The 15,272-nt window shown below is 42.7% G+C and overlaps 2 protein-coding genes across 3 annotated transcripts in view; one reads left to right on the top strand and one right to left on the bottom strand.

The window, feature by feature from the left end:
• The window catches only part of cabin1 (calcineurin binding protein 1), a 33,099-nt gene extending 27,369 nt beyond the window's left edge, over nucleotides 1-5,730 (bottom strand). The window contains exons 1-16 of the mRNA XM_079270401.1: nucleotides 5,592-5,730; nucleotides 4,882-4,940; nucleotides 4,690-4,782; nucleotides 4,462-4,575; nucleotides 3,999-4,133; nucleotides 3,701-3,881; nucleotides 3,463-3,592; nucleotides 3,206-3,355; nucleotides 2,587-2,894; nucleotides 2,306-2,483; nucleotides 2,086-2,213; nucleotides 1,576-1,793; nucleotides 1,270-1,342; nucleotides 755-945; nucleotides 508-645; nucleotides 155-343 (exon numbers count right to left, since the gene is read on the bottom strand). Coding sequence (XP_079126527.1) covers nucleotides 155-343; nucleotides 508-645; nucleotides 755-945; nucleotides 1,270-1,342; nucleotides 1,576-1,793; nucleotides 2,086-2,213; nucleotides 2,306-2,483; nucleotides 2,587-2,894; nucleotides 3,206-3,355; nucleotides 3,463-3,592; nucleotides 3,701-3,881; nucleotides 3,999-4,133; nucleotides 4,462-4,575; nucleotides 4,690-4,782; nucleotides 4,882-4,884 — 2,229 coding nt within the window. The 5' untranslated portion in view covers nucleotides 4,885-4,940; nucleotides 5,592-5,730. The remainder of the gene's footprint in view (nucleotides 1-154; nucleotides 344-507; nucleotides 646-754; nucleotides 946-1,269; nucleotides 1,343-1,575; nucleotides 1,794-2,085; nucleotides 2,214-2,305; nucleotides 2,484-2,586; nucleotides 2,895-3,205; nucleotides 3,356-3,462; nucleotides 3,593-3,700; nucleotides 3,882-3,998; nucleotides 4,134-4,461; nucleotides 4,576-4,689; nucleotides 4,783-4,881; nucleotides 4,941-5,591) is intronic.
• Nucleotides 5,731-6,947: 1,217 nt separating this feature from the next.
• On the top strand, nucleotides 6,948-9,630 carry neflb (neurofilament light chain b; the record flags this gene model as incomplete). Of its 2 annotated transcripts, none has more annotated exons than XM_079271127.1 (4): nucleotides 6,948-8,081; nucleotides 8,273-8,397; nucleotides 8,510-8,943; nucleotides 9,036-9,630. In XM_079271127.1, 4 exons carry the CDS (start codon nucleotides 6,948-6,950, stop codon nucleotides 9,227-9,229), a joined length of 1,887 nt encoding a protein of 628 aa, XP_079127253.1. In that variant the 3' UTR covers nucleotides 9,230-9,630. The 2 variants fall into 2 exon arrangements, with proteins under 2 accessions (XP_079127253.1, XP_079127252.1); XM_079271126.1 differs by having other exon boundaries at nucleotides 9,033-9,630.
• Between the last annotated feature and the right edge of the window lie 5,642 nt (nucleotides 9,631-15,272).

Below are 15,272 nucleotides of genomic sequence, written 5' to 3'. Positions count from 1 at the left end.
AGGCCAGAGAGAGAGAGAGAGAGAGAAAGAGAGAGAGAGAGAGAGAGAGAGAGAAAGAGAGAGAGAGAGAGACCAAATTCAATGAAGAAGTGTCAATATTAACACATTTCAAGAGATCCATAGGTTCAGTCAATATTGTTGGAGCACATCCAACCTGCAGTAGCATCAGCTGAGCAGGCCGCTCTGGCGCTGAGCTCACAAACTCCAAAGGTTTACTCCGGTTGCCGTAATTAAGAGTGGGCTGCAGCAGGCGCACAACAGAGTCAAAGTCAGCAGACTCGAAGAGACGCTGGATCTCCTCCAAAGACTGACAACGCTCCAGAGACTTCAGCCTCTTGTCAATCTGTCCATGGGGAGAAAAACAGAGACAAACAAAAGAAACCCACAATCAAAATAGTTGGAACCTCTTAGAGGTTCAATATCTTAACGAATGACTGGCAAGATTTTCATTTTTTATAACTCGTTCAATTGACTAAATAAAGCCGTTTCATCAGCCAGCACACTGACCTCCTCCACAGAGATTGCTGCATCTACACAAAGGTTAGGCAGGCTGATGGTGTAATGTTTGCCTTCAGAGGTCTTTGGTTTGCTCTGCAACAGGCCCACACAGACATCATAGCTCTCCAGGGCCAACTCCATGTCTCCCTGACAAAAGACAAGAAAAACAGTCTTACATCTGGCTGAGCTGAGGGGGGAAAAGGACTCATGTGATCAAAAGCTAAAGCAAAAATAAACAACAAACAATAGACTTTACCTGCAGGGCCAAGAACCGGGCCTTGAGCCAGTAGACGCGCACCATAACATCCAGCCAGTCATCCTCAAACAGGTCTCTTTGGGATGAACCTAAGGCCAAAAGTAACAAATCACTCTGGAAGTGCTGCCCAGGGAATTCGGAGTCAGCTGCATCACTGCTGGGACAAATGCTGCTGCTTCTTCTGGGAGACACTGGACGAGGAAAGATATAGAACAAGCCAAGAGTAAGCATGCTGTTCCCCCCCATACGACTTTCCAATACTTAGCAAATCATGTTTAAAACTGACATAGCAGTGCCCCCTTCAGGCCAGTCACTTCATTTTTGTAATGCAAAACGCAGTCATAACATTCATTTTTTTTTAAACTTTAGTCAGTACTAGTGCTTGAGATATGACATGAAAAAATAACAGACATTGTAGCCCCTCCCCCCCCCGGCTGATTACGGCTACTTCAACACACTGCAGTCCAGCACTGTAATGCATCAGAGAGGATGAGGGTTAGCCAACTGGTTCTTACCAGTCTTCCCTTTGTTGTGTATCCATTGCTCCAACTGCAACTCCATACACGCCAAGCTCATTGCCAACATTTCCTGTACATGTAGCAGATATAGATTATCAGAGGTTATTGTGGGTGCAAAATATATAGCCAATTATGACTTTAAAAAAACAAAACTGTAGTTATGTCTCTGGTTCCAATTCAAGAAGATTTAAACCTCTATAGACTCTGGAGTATGTAGACATTCCAAAATGGTCTCACCCATTTAAAACGATCTTTAATTAACTAATAAAGTTGAAGTATTTAACCGGTTTTCTTGTCATTTACCCGGATGTGTTGGTTGCTGCAGTCCCGAAGCAGAGGGTTAGGAAGACCACTGCTGTGCTTCCTCCAGGTCTGATGGACCTCCAGCACCACAGCAGTCAGCCCCCGAGGCCACTCCCCCGTGAACTTCTGACCCACGGCTTTCAGATAGCGCATCATCACGTCCAGTAAACCACCATTGGTCATATTATTGAGCAGGAAGCTGTGGACATCCTGTTGCTCTGTAGAAGGGAAAGCACAGCTTGTTAATATGGCTGGGCAATAATTCAATAAGATGATTTATTGTTTTTGTCAATGGAAACTTATCGTGATGAAATTATATATCCAGATATATCATGGTACACAATTATTGTCTAAATTGAGTATAACAAGCACAAACTATTCATTGAATTACCAGAAAACATGCTATATAGGGATATCGTCACTGAGATATGAAATGACCTATATCGTGATAAATACAGCAATATGGCACAACAGTGTATTTTAAATACATATCCAAAATGCACCACATACCAGATTCCATGTATTCAACCGAGTCAGCAGGGAGGCAACTCCCATGTAGAGGCTGCATGTCCTCCTTCCTATCACACTGAGCGTCGAGATTACTCAGACTCTCATCATCAGGATCAAACTTCTTCAGCCTAAGGAAAACAAGCAAAAAGTGTTTTTAACCAACAAAACTATAAGGAGTTATGGATTTATGCATTGTATATTTGGTTTAGGGTTAAGATACCTGGAAGGCAGGTATTTAAAAAGCAGCTCCTGAAAATCAATCTTCTCTTCCTTCTTGCATTTTGTGTTTCGAACACGAGCGGAGCGCCGCTTGGCTGTCTCCCCACTGTCTTCTACAACTCGTTTCCTTTTCGGAGCTTTCTTCACTTTATCCGTCAGTGAAACTTCTATTGCTGTCACTGTGAACATACAGTAGGATAAAAAAAAAACCCCACATAGAATCTTACAGAATATTAGCTATACAGTGGCTCAAAACGAGATTCCTCTTTATAAACAACTTACCGACAGGTGGAGCAGAAGTGGTGACCTCCACAGTGGTCTGGGCTGGGGCAATCTGAGGCTGAGTGCTGGGTTGGGGCAGCACTACTGGCTCAGGGAGGGCCATTGGCGGCAGGGACGAGCTGGGGCTGCTGCTCAGCACGGTGGTCTGAACCATACTGATGGGGCTGCTGGGTTGGGGGAGGTTCTGGAGAAAGTTTGGGTCACGGTACTCTGACAAATCAATTCTGCGGCCGAGACTCGGGCGAGGTGGCTCACATGTGGTCTGATGTCTGTACATTGCCAGAAGGCTCTCACCCACGTGCTTCCATCTGAGATACAACAACAGTTGATTAATATTAGCTCAACTTGCCTTGGAAAAACGAGGTCACAGCTTCACAGGAGACAAATATTGGGCAAAACTAGATATTAGGACCCTGAAAACGGTTAACACAAAGGTTCACAAAATTGCTTACTTTAATGTCAGTGGAGCTCAACCAAGAATTTAAGTTAAAAATATCCTGTTTCTGCATTCTCTAGCTTTATTATTATTATTATTATTATTATAAGAAATAATTGGTCTATCCTAGGAAAGACAAATAACATGAGCTCAAATGTGACAAGAACATTTAAAATAACTCACGAGAGGCAGCGGATGGGCTGAACCAGGACAAGGTCAGGTTTTGGCTCAGAGGGAGAGAGAGCCTGTCTGCGCTTCCGTAACTCCAGTGCCTCCTCCACAATGGATTTGCTTTCCTCCATCTCCACTTCCACATAGTGAATAGACACATCGCTGCAAATGACCCACACCACAGAAGTTTGTCAGTGATGTGAAAGTATAGCGCTGCAGCTAGAGCACATTAACAAATTGAGGAATAAAGAAAAGTGAGCTGGCTTCACCATTTCATGAACATCTGCATCGTGTCCCTCTTTAGACAGGGCTGCTCCTTAAAGATTTTCTCCTTCAACACCAGGCCTTTAGTGTAACAATGATCCCGCTCTAATGCTTTAGCGATGAAGTACAAACAGCCTGGAAAACGTATGCAGATGATAGTTAGTGATCTATTTATACTTGAGCTTCTGCGTTGGTAATGAGAGAGGATATAGAGCGAAGAGCTTATGATGATGGATTACATACAGGTGTAGTCACTGAGTGTGTAGAGAATAGTTATGAGGTTGTCCAGGCAGGGCCAGTGGTCTGGGTTACAGTGCAATCCCTCCTCGAAGGCATGTCGGGCCAGAGGAACGCGCACCAGTCGCACAGCCACCAGACCAATTTTGTACCACATGTTCACATCAGTGGAATCCAACATCACTGCCTGTGAAAAGAACAGAGCAGATATGTGGTGTGAACACACTCACCAGAGTCAAAATGAAGCATTGAGTAGCACAAAGCGGTGAAATGCCAACAATGATTAAACTTAAACTTGTTTTACCTCCAAATAAAACTCCATAGCAGTCTCCAGATCGTCCCGCAATGCAGCCATAGTGGCCAAGTTTTTAAAAGTAGAATATTTCAACATCAGTCCGGGATGCTTGAGACCCACTTTCTGATCGTCCGAGGGCATGGCCTAAAATATTAAGAGGATACATTTAAATTTGGCACCAAACACAGTGTTCACCTTAAGACCTCAAGTAATATGAAGGAAAGCTGATCAAGAGCAGAAAACTGATAACAAATGAACATATCCAAGAGTGTCACCAAGAACCAAACAAGTTACTCATCAAGCTTTAATTAGGGTCTTTCACATCATAAATCCGTGCAATTTCTGGATATCATGCAGAATTCGGTCTACAACAAAACAAGCGACAGTCCTCGATGACTAAACGGGGTGTGTTAATGCGATTGTTTGAGAGCATTACGGCCTTGCCAGGACAGTACACTGTGAGCTATTTTACCTCTTTGAGCAGTGGAGTCTTGAGAAGCTCATGATAGGCCTGGGCAGATTCCACAAACTTGTCATGTTTTTGCAGATCTAAAGCTTTGTGATACAAAGCAAACGCCTCAGCTTCCTGCAGACGGAAATAGAAGAAAAATGAGAACTTATTTACATCTATAGAGACAAAACAACGTCTGCATCAGCGGATAGGCCTAATCTTGCAGATTCATCGGCATACTGTCAGTACCTGAGCCTCTTTTGTCCGACTCTTGCTACTTCTTAAGGGGTCTTGAGACTCATCTGCAGCTGTCAAAGCAGCATTCAGTGCTGCTATGCGAATCTGTAAAGAACACAGAACAAGAGTCAGACATATAACTTGTGAGGGGGAGTTTGTAACAAAACAGCTAAAGAGGATACACTCAATGATTTACAGCCTTACCATTTTAATACTTGGCAAGCAGAGCTTCCACCTTCACGGTTTGTAGCTTTTGATTGGATCTATAGAAATGTATGGAAACCAAACAAAATGAGGAAGATAGAAGCAGGCAAGACAACAATTCAGCAAAAAAAATAAAGCAACGTTACGTGAAAAAAAGCATTTAGTTGCATGTCCCATCACCGGACAATCACCCACAAAGACTTGATCCACCTAGTCTTTTATTTACCAATTCTAGTCGAAGGCCACTATAATATTCATTCATTCATTTTGAGTAGTGTTCAGTGTGTGTGACAGCTTCTGACTAAATAAACCCCAAGTCGCCAAAGACAAGATCAATGCAACCTGCTGCTGTAGTCAACTGATATAGCTCGGCACAATTGCTGATCGAGAAGGGCTTGGGACCGACTAACTTAGCTAACGCTAACCTCACCAAAATGCTCAAAACGTAGCATGGTTAGCTTAGCACTGCTGTATGGAATTGCTGCAGTTTGTCCCGAGCAAGCGACGTTAACATTGTAAAGCTTCACTGGTGAACACAACTCCGCACACCAGCTGGCAAATATAATCTCCTCTCTGGCTAACGTTAGCGAATTAAACTGCTAACAGCTCACATTAGTCTAAGCTAACCGCTAGAGATGGCTGACATTAGCAGACACATTATATGAGCTAACGTTATTGTTTTACCCGGTGTCACTTGCAAAGCCACTTACCGTTCATTCCCGTTTTAACCGCATTTGTATCGTTGCTACTTCTACAACAAGGCAGCGAAATCTAAAAAAGCAGTGCTGTCACATGTGGACATGTGTCACAAACGAGCATAAAGCAAGTTTGTAACTTCATTTATTCTTCATCCTTTGTTGTTGTTAACATTACGATTGTTTGCGTCACAGCATGCGATTTGCTCCCCGCCAATTAGTAAGGTCGGCCCCCATTGGTCAATACGCTGTGGGTGTATGCATGTGACCAATCATATATTATGTTATTGGATGAAACCACAGTCCCAATACTGATAGCACTAAAATGACATTTACCACAAAGGTAAATACTTTGAAAGTGTTCATTGCAATAAAGAAAAAAGAACACCAAGGTAATTATCAAAATTATATAGACCTGTACATTTTGTTAATTTTAAAAACATGTTTTCAAACCTGTCAAAATCGTTAAAACGTATCTTAAAGTACATATATTAGCCTGTGGTAATTTGTGTAGATACTCTTAATTTATGGCAGCCCAAAAAAAAGACACCTTGCAGCATAATGTCAAGGCTATTTTTTTTTTTCAAATATGCAACAACATATTCAATAGCCTGCACTATTGCTACAGCAGGGCACAACCTGACCTATAGTCTCTGATATATGCATGTTTTTTAAAACATGCAATTCATATGAGCTGAATCAAGGAATAACCAGGTACCTGGGAATGATTATACAAATTATACATTCTGCTTTATACATTTATAGTCAGCATGTGTAATGTGTAACCTGTATGGTAAAATAATAACCACTAGAGGGCAAACCTTTAATTTATAATCCAGTGAAAATGTTTCTCTCTGATTGAGGTGGTATTTATTTGATCACAGGATTTACCAAGTTTGATATTTAGCTGATTTGCTTGCATTGGCTTGCTGTGACATTTAATTGTGATACTTACATAGTCATCGTGTTATTAATATTCTTTCTAACACAGCAGACAGTTGATGCAAAATGAAGCAGGCGTTTGTTTCCTCCTCTCTTCCATCTGGCAGTATTTCAAGAGTTTGTACAGTCATAACATGTACATTATATCTTTGTCAGGAATTATTGTGGCAAATTGTGAGAACTTCTGCAGTTTTTAGGAGTAACCGTGTATACTGTTTTGTCCTCAGTGACCCTGTCTGTTGCAGTCCCTTGTTGCTCCACAGCTTATCCCCGCCTCCGCCATCCCCCACACTCATCCTCAGTCACCCCACCCCATCGGTCTCTTGGCTGAGACTGGCTAGCTGGCACCCTGATCAATTCCTTCTGTCAGCATGCTTGCAAAAAATAGCTTACGTCACAGTCATTACTGGATCTATAAAAGCCAGTGTAATGCAGATTCACTGTGCAGTCAACCCAGCTACATTCCTAGGCATAGAGCAGACCGTTTCTCAAGTCATGACTTCCACCGGTATTGGTCCTTACTTCCCTTCTAACAAGAGGAGGGTAGTTGTGCGCAGTGCAGGATATGGAGCTGGAGGAGGAATAGGATCTAGGTCTGCCTACTCCAGCCACGCTGCCCCAATAACTTCCTATGCATCTTTACGCAGAAGTTATCCAACACACAACCGAGCCTTTTCCAGCTACTCCTCTGTGCTTTCTGCTCCAGTGTCTGCAGCTGTCACTGAGCTTCGCCTTGACCAAGCAGCCCAGGTTAGCTCTGAGTTCAAAGTACTTAGGACCCAGGAGAAGGCTGAGCTGCAGGACCTGAATGACCGTTTTGTGAGCTTCATTGAGAGGGTCCATGAACTGCAACAGCAAAACAAGTTGTTGGAGACTCAACATCTGCTGCTCAGGCAGAGGCACACGGAGCCATCCAACCTTCGGGCCCAGTATGAGCATGAGATTCGCCAGCTCCGTGCTGCTGTAGATGAGGCCCACCATGAGAAGCAAGCAGCCCAGGACCACAGGGATGAGATGGAGGACGTGTTTAGTAATCTGCAAAAACGCTACGAGGACGAAGTGCTTGGCAGAGAGGAATCAGAGGGCAGGCTCATGGATGCTAGAAAGGGAGCAGATGAGGCTACACTGGGCCAGGCTGAGCTGGAGAAAAGAGTTGGGACCCTGCTGGATGAGCTGGCCTTCCTAAAGCACCTTTGCGAGAGTGAGATTGCAGAGCTGCAGGCCCAAGTACAGTACAGCGCAGAGGTGTCAGTGGAGATGGAGGTCGCCAAACCTGACCTATCTGCTGCTCTCCGTGACATCCGTGTTCAGTATGAGAAGGTGGCACATCACAACCTTCAGTCCGCTGAGGAATGGTTCTGCAACAAGGTGAATGTGATGACAGTGGGCACTTCTCACAACACAGAGAGTGCACGTAACGCCAAAGTTGAGGCTGGAGAATACCGCCGGCTTATCAAAGCTAGGATGATGGAGATCGATGCCGGTCGCGAGATGAATCAAGCTCTTGAAAGCCAACTGCAGGATGTGGAGGATAAACAGAGTGCTGAGATCTCTGCATTGCATGTGAGTCACAGAAAAAGCCCAGAAGACACTATTTCCATAATAAAATGATTTCAGTAAATGTATTTTTGCATTCGATGAGTCTTACTGCCAGTGTGACCACTTATAGAGCACACAGTAATACCCCGATGATTAAGAGACGCAATATGCTTCCAGCCCAGAGTGTTCCACTCACATGTCACTTGTCTATACAGGATACAATAAGTCAACTGGAGGAAGAGTTGCGAGGAAACAAGAATGACATGGCTCGCTACTTGAAAGATTATCAGGACCTCTTGAATGTGAAGATGGCGTTGGATATTGAGATTGCAGCCTACAGGTAAAAGTTTTACACACTTTACAGTTTTTTAAATTGTGTTGTAATTCAAATTAATACCATCAATATTTCCGCCTCTCATTTACATGATGTCATATTTTCCCGATTCTGTTAGGAACCTCCTTGAGGGAGAGGAGAACCGTCTAAATGTGACTGGACCAGGGTCCTTCAATGTTTACTCCCAAGCCATGTACGCTGCTCCATCCTACGGAAGCACAAAGTTCTCCCTGCAGTCTCAGCTGAGCTCTGCAGCTCCATACCCGATGAGCTCCCGCTTCTATACTTCATCACTCTCCACAGAGGAGACAATATCCGCAAGCCAAGCACAGCAGGCTGAGGCCAGCCCTCCTCACGAGGAGGAGGAAGAGGAGGAGGAGGTAGAGCAGGAGGAGGAGGAGAAGGAGGAGGAAGCAGAGGAAGAGCAGAAAGAAGAGAAGGAGGAGGAAGCAGAGGAAGATCAGGGAGAAGAGGGGGATGAAGAGAAAGAGGAGGAGGAGGCGGAAGTAGAGGAGGAAAAACAAGAAGAGGGAGAAGAAGCAGATGGAGAAGGTTAGTGTGTTTAATTTATTTGCTCATATATGTGTAGTAGTAAATTCATTTTAACTTTTTTCTCCCCTCACATGGTTTTTTAAATAAAGAAGGTAAGGCAGCGGATGGAGAAGAAGATGAGGAGGAAGGAGGAGAAGAGATCCAACCTCAAGAAGAGGAGGATGCTGCACAGAAAGAGGAAGAGGGTGAGAAGGAGGAGGAGGAAACAAAAAAACAAGAAGACGTGGAGGCCGAAGAGAAAAATGGAAAAACAACAGATGAAAAAGTTAAAATTGAAATGCTTTAAAAATACGTGCTGGAATTGTAGCTGAAGGATGTCTTTGCTGGTGCTCTATATGTACAAAGATATCTCTAATTCGAACCAAAAAAAAACATGTTGGTGAACAAATTCTCCGTATGAACAACTTGAGTGACCAACAGCATGTGTGCAAACTGCAGCAAAGAAATGTAACATTATAAAAACTACCGGTAATCAGATAGTACCGGTATGTGAGATGTGAGTGTCTGAGTTAGAAATTCTGCTTTGAGGAGATTTGTTTGCAACCCTAACACCTGTGTGCTTTACAGTCACCAATACATGCCTGCAGACTCTCTGTGCAATACCCAGTTTCAAATGTCTTAAGTCCTCACTTACTGCTTTAAATCCATGATGTGCTGCATTGAACTCTAATAAAGCCTTGAAGCCTTGTCAACCCAGAACAAGCTTTTCATTTGTAATCCTGCAGAAACCGTTGCAATGAAGTGTCACAAATGGAACATATTAGCAGAAAATTATATTTAATGTCCAAGCTCTGTGACTATCTTTCACAAGCATGGATACATAGTTTTACTTGCTAATTTCTTTCAGAATGTTCCTTTCTCACCAGAATCTTAATGGAGGTTAATGGAAAAAGCCCATTGATGGCTGCCAAAGAGCCCTTGGTTCTATCCATATTGATGAATCACTCCTAAATACACTGGAAAGGAGTGCTGCAGCAAACCAGTAAAGTCAGCAAGTCTGGATTGTTTAAGGTTCTTTCAGCAAAAATACACCAACCCAACCTTTGAAATCCAAATGCATGAAAAATAAAACAAGAAACACAGTCTATCAGACACTATTACGCTTCACATTTTCAACATGACCTGTCAATAAAACCTCATTAAATTTCTCTTGACTTTGCAAAACCAATGTCTAGGTAAGAAATGAGTCACGGTGGCGTTTTTGTCTTTATCTTAAGTCAGCAGGTCGTCTCTGGCCTGATGTGCCTATAGTCTCTTTGAGATCAGTGAGCTGACACTGGCGCTTTTCCTGCTGCCTCACCCACATCCACATCACTGTCCATAAATCAGGGTGCACTGAAACATTTATGACTCAGCTAGTCTACTGCACCAAAGAATCTGGCCATGTGTCAACTCACGCAGGACAGCAGGAGAGAGGAGAGAGAGGAGAGAGAGGAGGAGAGTGAGCAATTTCATTATTTCATTACGGAGAGAGAGAGGCTGAGGAGGAAAAATATTTTGCTGCACTAAACCTTGACAGAGGACAGGCTGTTTTCTACCCAGCAAAGAGGTGGAGAGACCAGGGGTTTCCTTTAGGCATCTGCAGAGATGCAATCCCTATCACGCAAATGAACCCTAACCACTCACACACATGTAAACAAACACAGCGGGTTCTGTTTGGTGTAACTGCAGCACACTTTGAAATATTGCATCATCTTATAACTGTAACATATGCACACAGCTTTTTCTACATGGGGTACGTGTTCTGGACAATCTTTCACGTGTCAAAGCAAGGCCCCAAACTGTATTCAATCTCCTATCCATTCTCCTGTCCTCAGATTACTCCACCCTGAGCTAAATTATCCTCCTCCGTCAGTTACTATAAGACCAGCCCCAGTCCAAAGGAGCACTCAATTTAATGTCTAGAAATTCCACTGTGCATTGAATTTGGCTGCACTTACTCACACCATTCACCACTCAAAGAGATAGCAATACTGTAAATGTTTTCTCATTGATTTAAAAGTACACCAGTGATGCACTGAAGGCAGGATTTTAATACACAAACCACCCTGCAGACAGAATGCTGAAGTAGTGATCGAGCTCTTTACAATAGACACAGTAAAGCACCAGCAGGATATATAGATACTCCCTCGGGTGCTCTGATGTATTACTCATGTCACATACAGCTGTGGCTTGCAAGTGTGTGTGTGTGTGTGCGCAGTGTGTTGGTGTGTGTCAGGGCATGGTGGGACACAGATCCACAGTAAATGCAGCACATCAAAGCAAAGCTGTATTATTTTTTATCACATTTCATCTCTCAGATATTGAGTTTCCCCCCCTCTTTCATCTGTCATATTTGGGCTGTAAACGGACTGGTATATAAATCTTATAACTCCCTCTCCCTCTTGTGGGCAAACACTATGTCAGACGGAAGGAGGCCCATCATTGAAGCCCACTGAGACCTCCCAGACGTAAGAGGCTTTGATGAAAAACAAAGAGCCGAAGGGGCAGCAGGAGACATCAGCAGCAGCTCCCAAAACGATTAGTATTGTTTTCAACATAAACCTTTCTGCGTTTGACTCCTACAGGAAACTTCTAAAGCCATAGCACATTCTGGATAGTCTCATTGTACTTTGTGGCTTCACAAAATGAAATCACCACACCTAAATTAAACAAATGTAAAGAGGCCTTTTGGAAAACGACTTCTTGACGCGTGTATTCCTAGAATTTAGCAGCAGGTTGTCTAAAAACTGTCTGGTCCCAGAGTCATGAAACAAAAAAAAAAGAATATCAGCTTTCCATTACAAGAAATGCATATTGTATTTCAGGAGGATACACAATACAACGACTGACTGGTTGGACTTGATGTCAGAAATCTAATCTGCAGACCAGGTTAGCATCATCACTGGTTGTTACTTTTGTACTCACATGAGAACATTTAAGTTTACAACCAAATTGATGCAGAGGTGAAACTCTACTGCTTCAGTGTACTCAGAAGTATGTGCCTGAACGTAAAAAACATATTTACGTTCAATCTTTTAATGTATATACGAGGGGAATATAGTCACAAAGAGTTAGTGCTTTTCACGTCTTTGCAAAGATGATACTTTTACCTTGAGAGAAGCACTTGTCTTCCTGAATATGTCTTTTGTTGTTGTTTTTTTATACTCCTCTCAGACTGTTAAGGCCCCGGTCCAGACAGTGAGGGTGGTCATGCTGCAGTCTGCCTTTTTGCTTGTCAGACAGCCACGCTTTGTCTCCACAAAGAAAAGGGAGTCTTAGATAAGAGTTGTGGCTCCCTCTGCTGATCTCGGAGACTCACCTAATTAAAAGGCTTTCACATTGGCCAGGAAGACAGCAGACTGAGACTATTTCATTAACAAATGTGACTCTCTCACTCCTTCTGTTGTGCACATAGCTACAGTTTACAGATGGCCACATGTGCCCACTACAGCAGTACAAGTAGCCTCGGGGCACATCCTTTCTCATGTATCACAACCTGGAAATGAGATGCTAGACTTATGGATATAAATGTGCTAATCCTAACATTCCTGCGTTAACACTACCGGCATATATGTCCTGCTGTCGTGTCTGTATTTCTTTAGGCTGGAAGTGAGCTCTTTCTGTGCAAAACAACACGTTGTCTTCCACACCTGTACCTTTATCACATCGAAGGATCTATCGCACGCCGAGTAAATGCGCAGGAATTCATAAAGGTGTGAATATAAGTCCAGAAAAATATGGACGGCTTGCACCATTACACAGTGACGCACATACAGGATCTGATGTCATTCAGCAAGCACTTTAGAAACATAAATGTTTGTAACATTCTGTCAAAAAGCTTGGATATTGCTGCACCAAAAGTCAAGAGCAAATGTGTCCAGATGCCCAATGTGCATTGACCTTTCTGCACAACATTGCTGGACCAGGCTATTACCTGAATCTGCTGCCAGACAGCCAGGTGGGTGCTGAGGCCCACTTTGCCTCTGGCGTCGTGCGGTTCTGGCAGCAGACCCATAAATCCATGCGGTATTTTGTCTCCTTTTGTCTCAGGAATTGAACACCTTAGTGGGTCTACGATCAGTGTTTAGAGCCCTACTCGGCAGTCTCTAACGGATTGTAGTTCATCATCATAGAAATCACGGTTCCCTGAGTGTCTACCACTGAAGTCAGCCATTGAATAGCGTTGGAGTCAAGTCAGGTCAAGCTTTGTTCAAATGGTTCATTTCATACATATGGATGCTTGATGTGCTTCATCTTTTTGCGTCCCATAAAAATGAAACACACAGGCACGTGCACTCAAGCATGTACGCTCACAAGCTAATCAAATGTTAGAGTGTGGATGTGAGTAGGAAGCATATTTATTATTACTGTCATGCTGAATGTTCATTCATAATGTATCTGTTTGGTAACACACTGAGAGACCGACCCTTAGGCGAAATAAACAGTAGCTTCACCTTACAGCCCACTCTCACCACACTTCTTCACTTTCATGCAGAGAGTGAGAGCAATCAGTCTTTACATTCAGCTGTTCTGGCTCTGGGTCCACATGTGCACCTGTTTCCATTTACCTTACACATCTGCACATGGTCAGAGTTTTTTTTTTTTTACCAACTATACTAAGATGCTGCACCTTGTCAGGGGTTTTTAATAGAATGACATCTGAGTCACAACACATTCTGATCTAGGTTGGAAGATGAAAGGAGTGAAGATCTCCTGTGAAGATTGAGCCTGTCTATATTGCTTAATTAAGGGGCATCCAACTACAAAGTTCAACTCTGCTTGTCAAGCTGTCACACAGACATTAATGCGAGGCATGCACGCACCAACACACACCCAAACCAGCACCTCATCTGAATTTAATGATCTCCCTTTAAAGACTCTGCAGGGGAAGAGTTAAAAGTGATCAGTTAAGTTGCAGAGAAGCAGATACTTAAAATGCCATGGCACAACAGAATGTGACCCATTCGGGAGGTCTTACCAGTGACAGTCTATTGTATGCAATAGCACAAAGCAGTCAGGTGATGGCAATATTGTATTCCTTTTTGCAGATTTTTATTGTTTTTAACTTTTACACCAACAGTCCAACATTTGATGAGAAGTATGAGAGAATCTGGCAAGGGAATAAAAAGAATCAGAGGTGAAAAGGGCATGAGCCGTTTTAAAGCCCCCTCACAACGAATTATAATAGAGCCCAGACAGAAATAGGTCACAATAATCATGTGGAACAGTCAAAGCTATAACCTTGGAAATTCTACATATAGCTGCAAAATACACGATTGTCAGGGTTGAGCTTGCCAATGTGTTGGAATCCTTGAGCTTTGTGAGGTTTGTCAAACAAACAGCAAACATTAAATACACTGGGTTTGAAAACAAATTTTAAAGTATCATATATTTATGCTTCTGTGTAACTTCACTATTGTGTGGTGAAAAAGGCATCAATTAAAAAATGTTATTACCTAAAGGCATAATCTTTTTAAAAATGTATTTTTGCGTGTTTATAGTATGCTATTTTGGAGTTGTCATATGTTCAACAGCTCTGTCCTTTGTAAAATAATAAGAGTAAATAATATATGTCAATCAGACTGTGTGTTATAATCCACTAAGCTGTGTTTTAATGCACCCACATCACAATAGATGGGGGGAAAAATGGACATCACCCTGCCAAAGAACAAAAGCATTGGATGGCTGAACATTATTGACAGCACCATTTGGCTGACAGCAACAGCAGAAAACACACACACACACACACGCACGCACGCACGCACACACACACACACACACACACACACACGCGCGCAAGCATGTTGGGCGAACAAAAGGCTAAGTGGGCTACCAGATTTCAGCCAGCAGCTGTAAATGACTTCACTGTGCAGGTATTTAGGGTGGTGGTGGGCGTTATTTGTGACATACTGGCCTTGTTGAAATTACATTTTAATTAAAGTCAATATCCTCATTGATGGACAAGTTTAATTCCATTGTTTTGGTCATACGTCCATTTGCTTTTATGAACAGTTATAGTATGCACAGTAACTACAAATCCAGCTTTATGCGAGTATGACTAGATTAAGTCCCAGCAGGTTGAGTACATTTATGCTCACTGTCTCATTTCAACCAGTCAATGTGAGGAGCAGTATGGAGTTTGCGATTCAATCTCATTTCAAATGAAAACAATAACCTGCAAATCATTTATTTATGACACATCGGTGATTTATAACTCTGGTTTCAATTAATTATTCTCTTCTAGATTGTCAAATTGTGTGCCAGTGGTTCTAAAACCACATCAGGAGTCCTTGAAGCAAAGCCAGGGACAGGTCAGTCTCATTATAATTTCCCTGAATCCAATTTAT

This window comes from Melanostigma gelatinosum, assembly GCF_949748355.1.
Source record: "Melanostigma gelatinosum genome assembly, chromosome: 6".
Classification (NCBI taxonomy): Eukaryota; Metazoa; Chordata; class Actinopteri; order Perciformes; family Zoarcidae; genus Melanostigma; species Melanostigma gelatinosum.
Note: the sequence above shows the minus strand (reverse complement) of the source record. Positions and strands in the feature narration are given on the sequence as shown.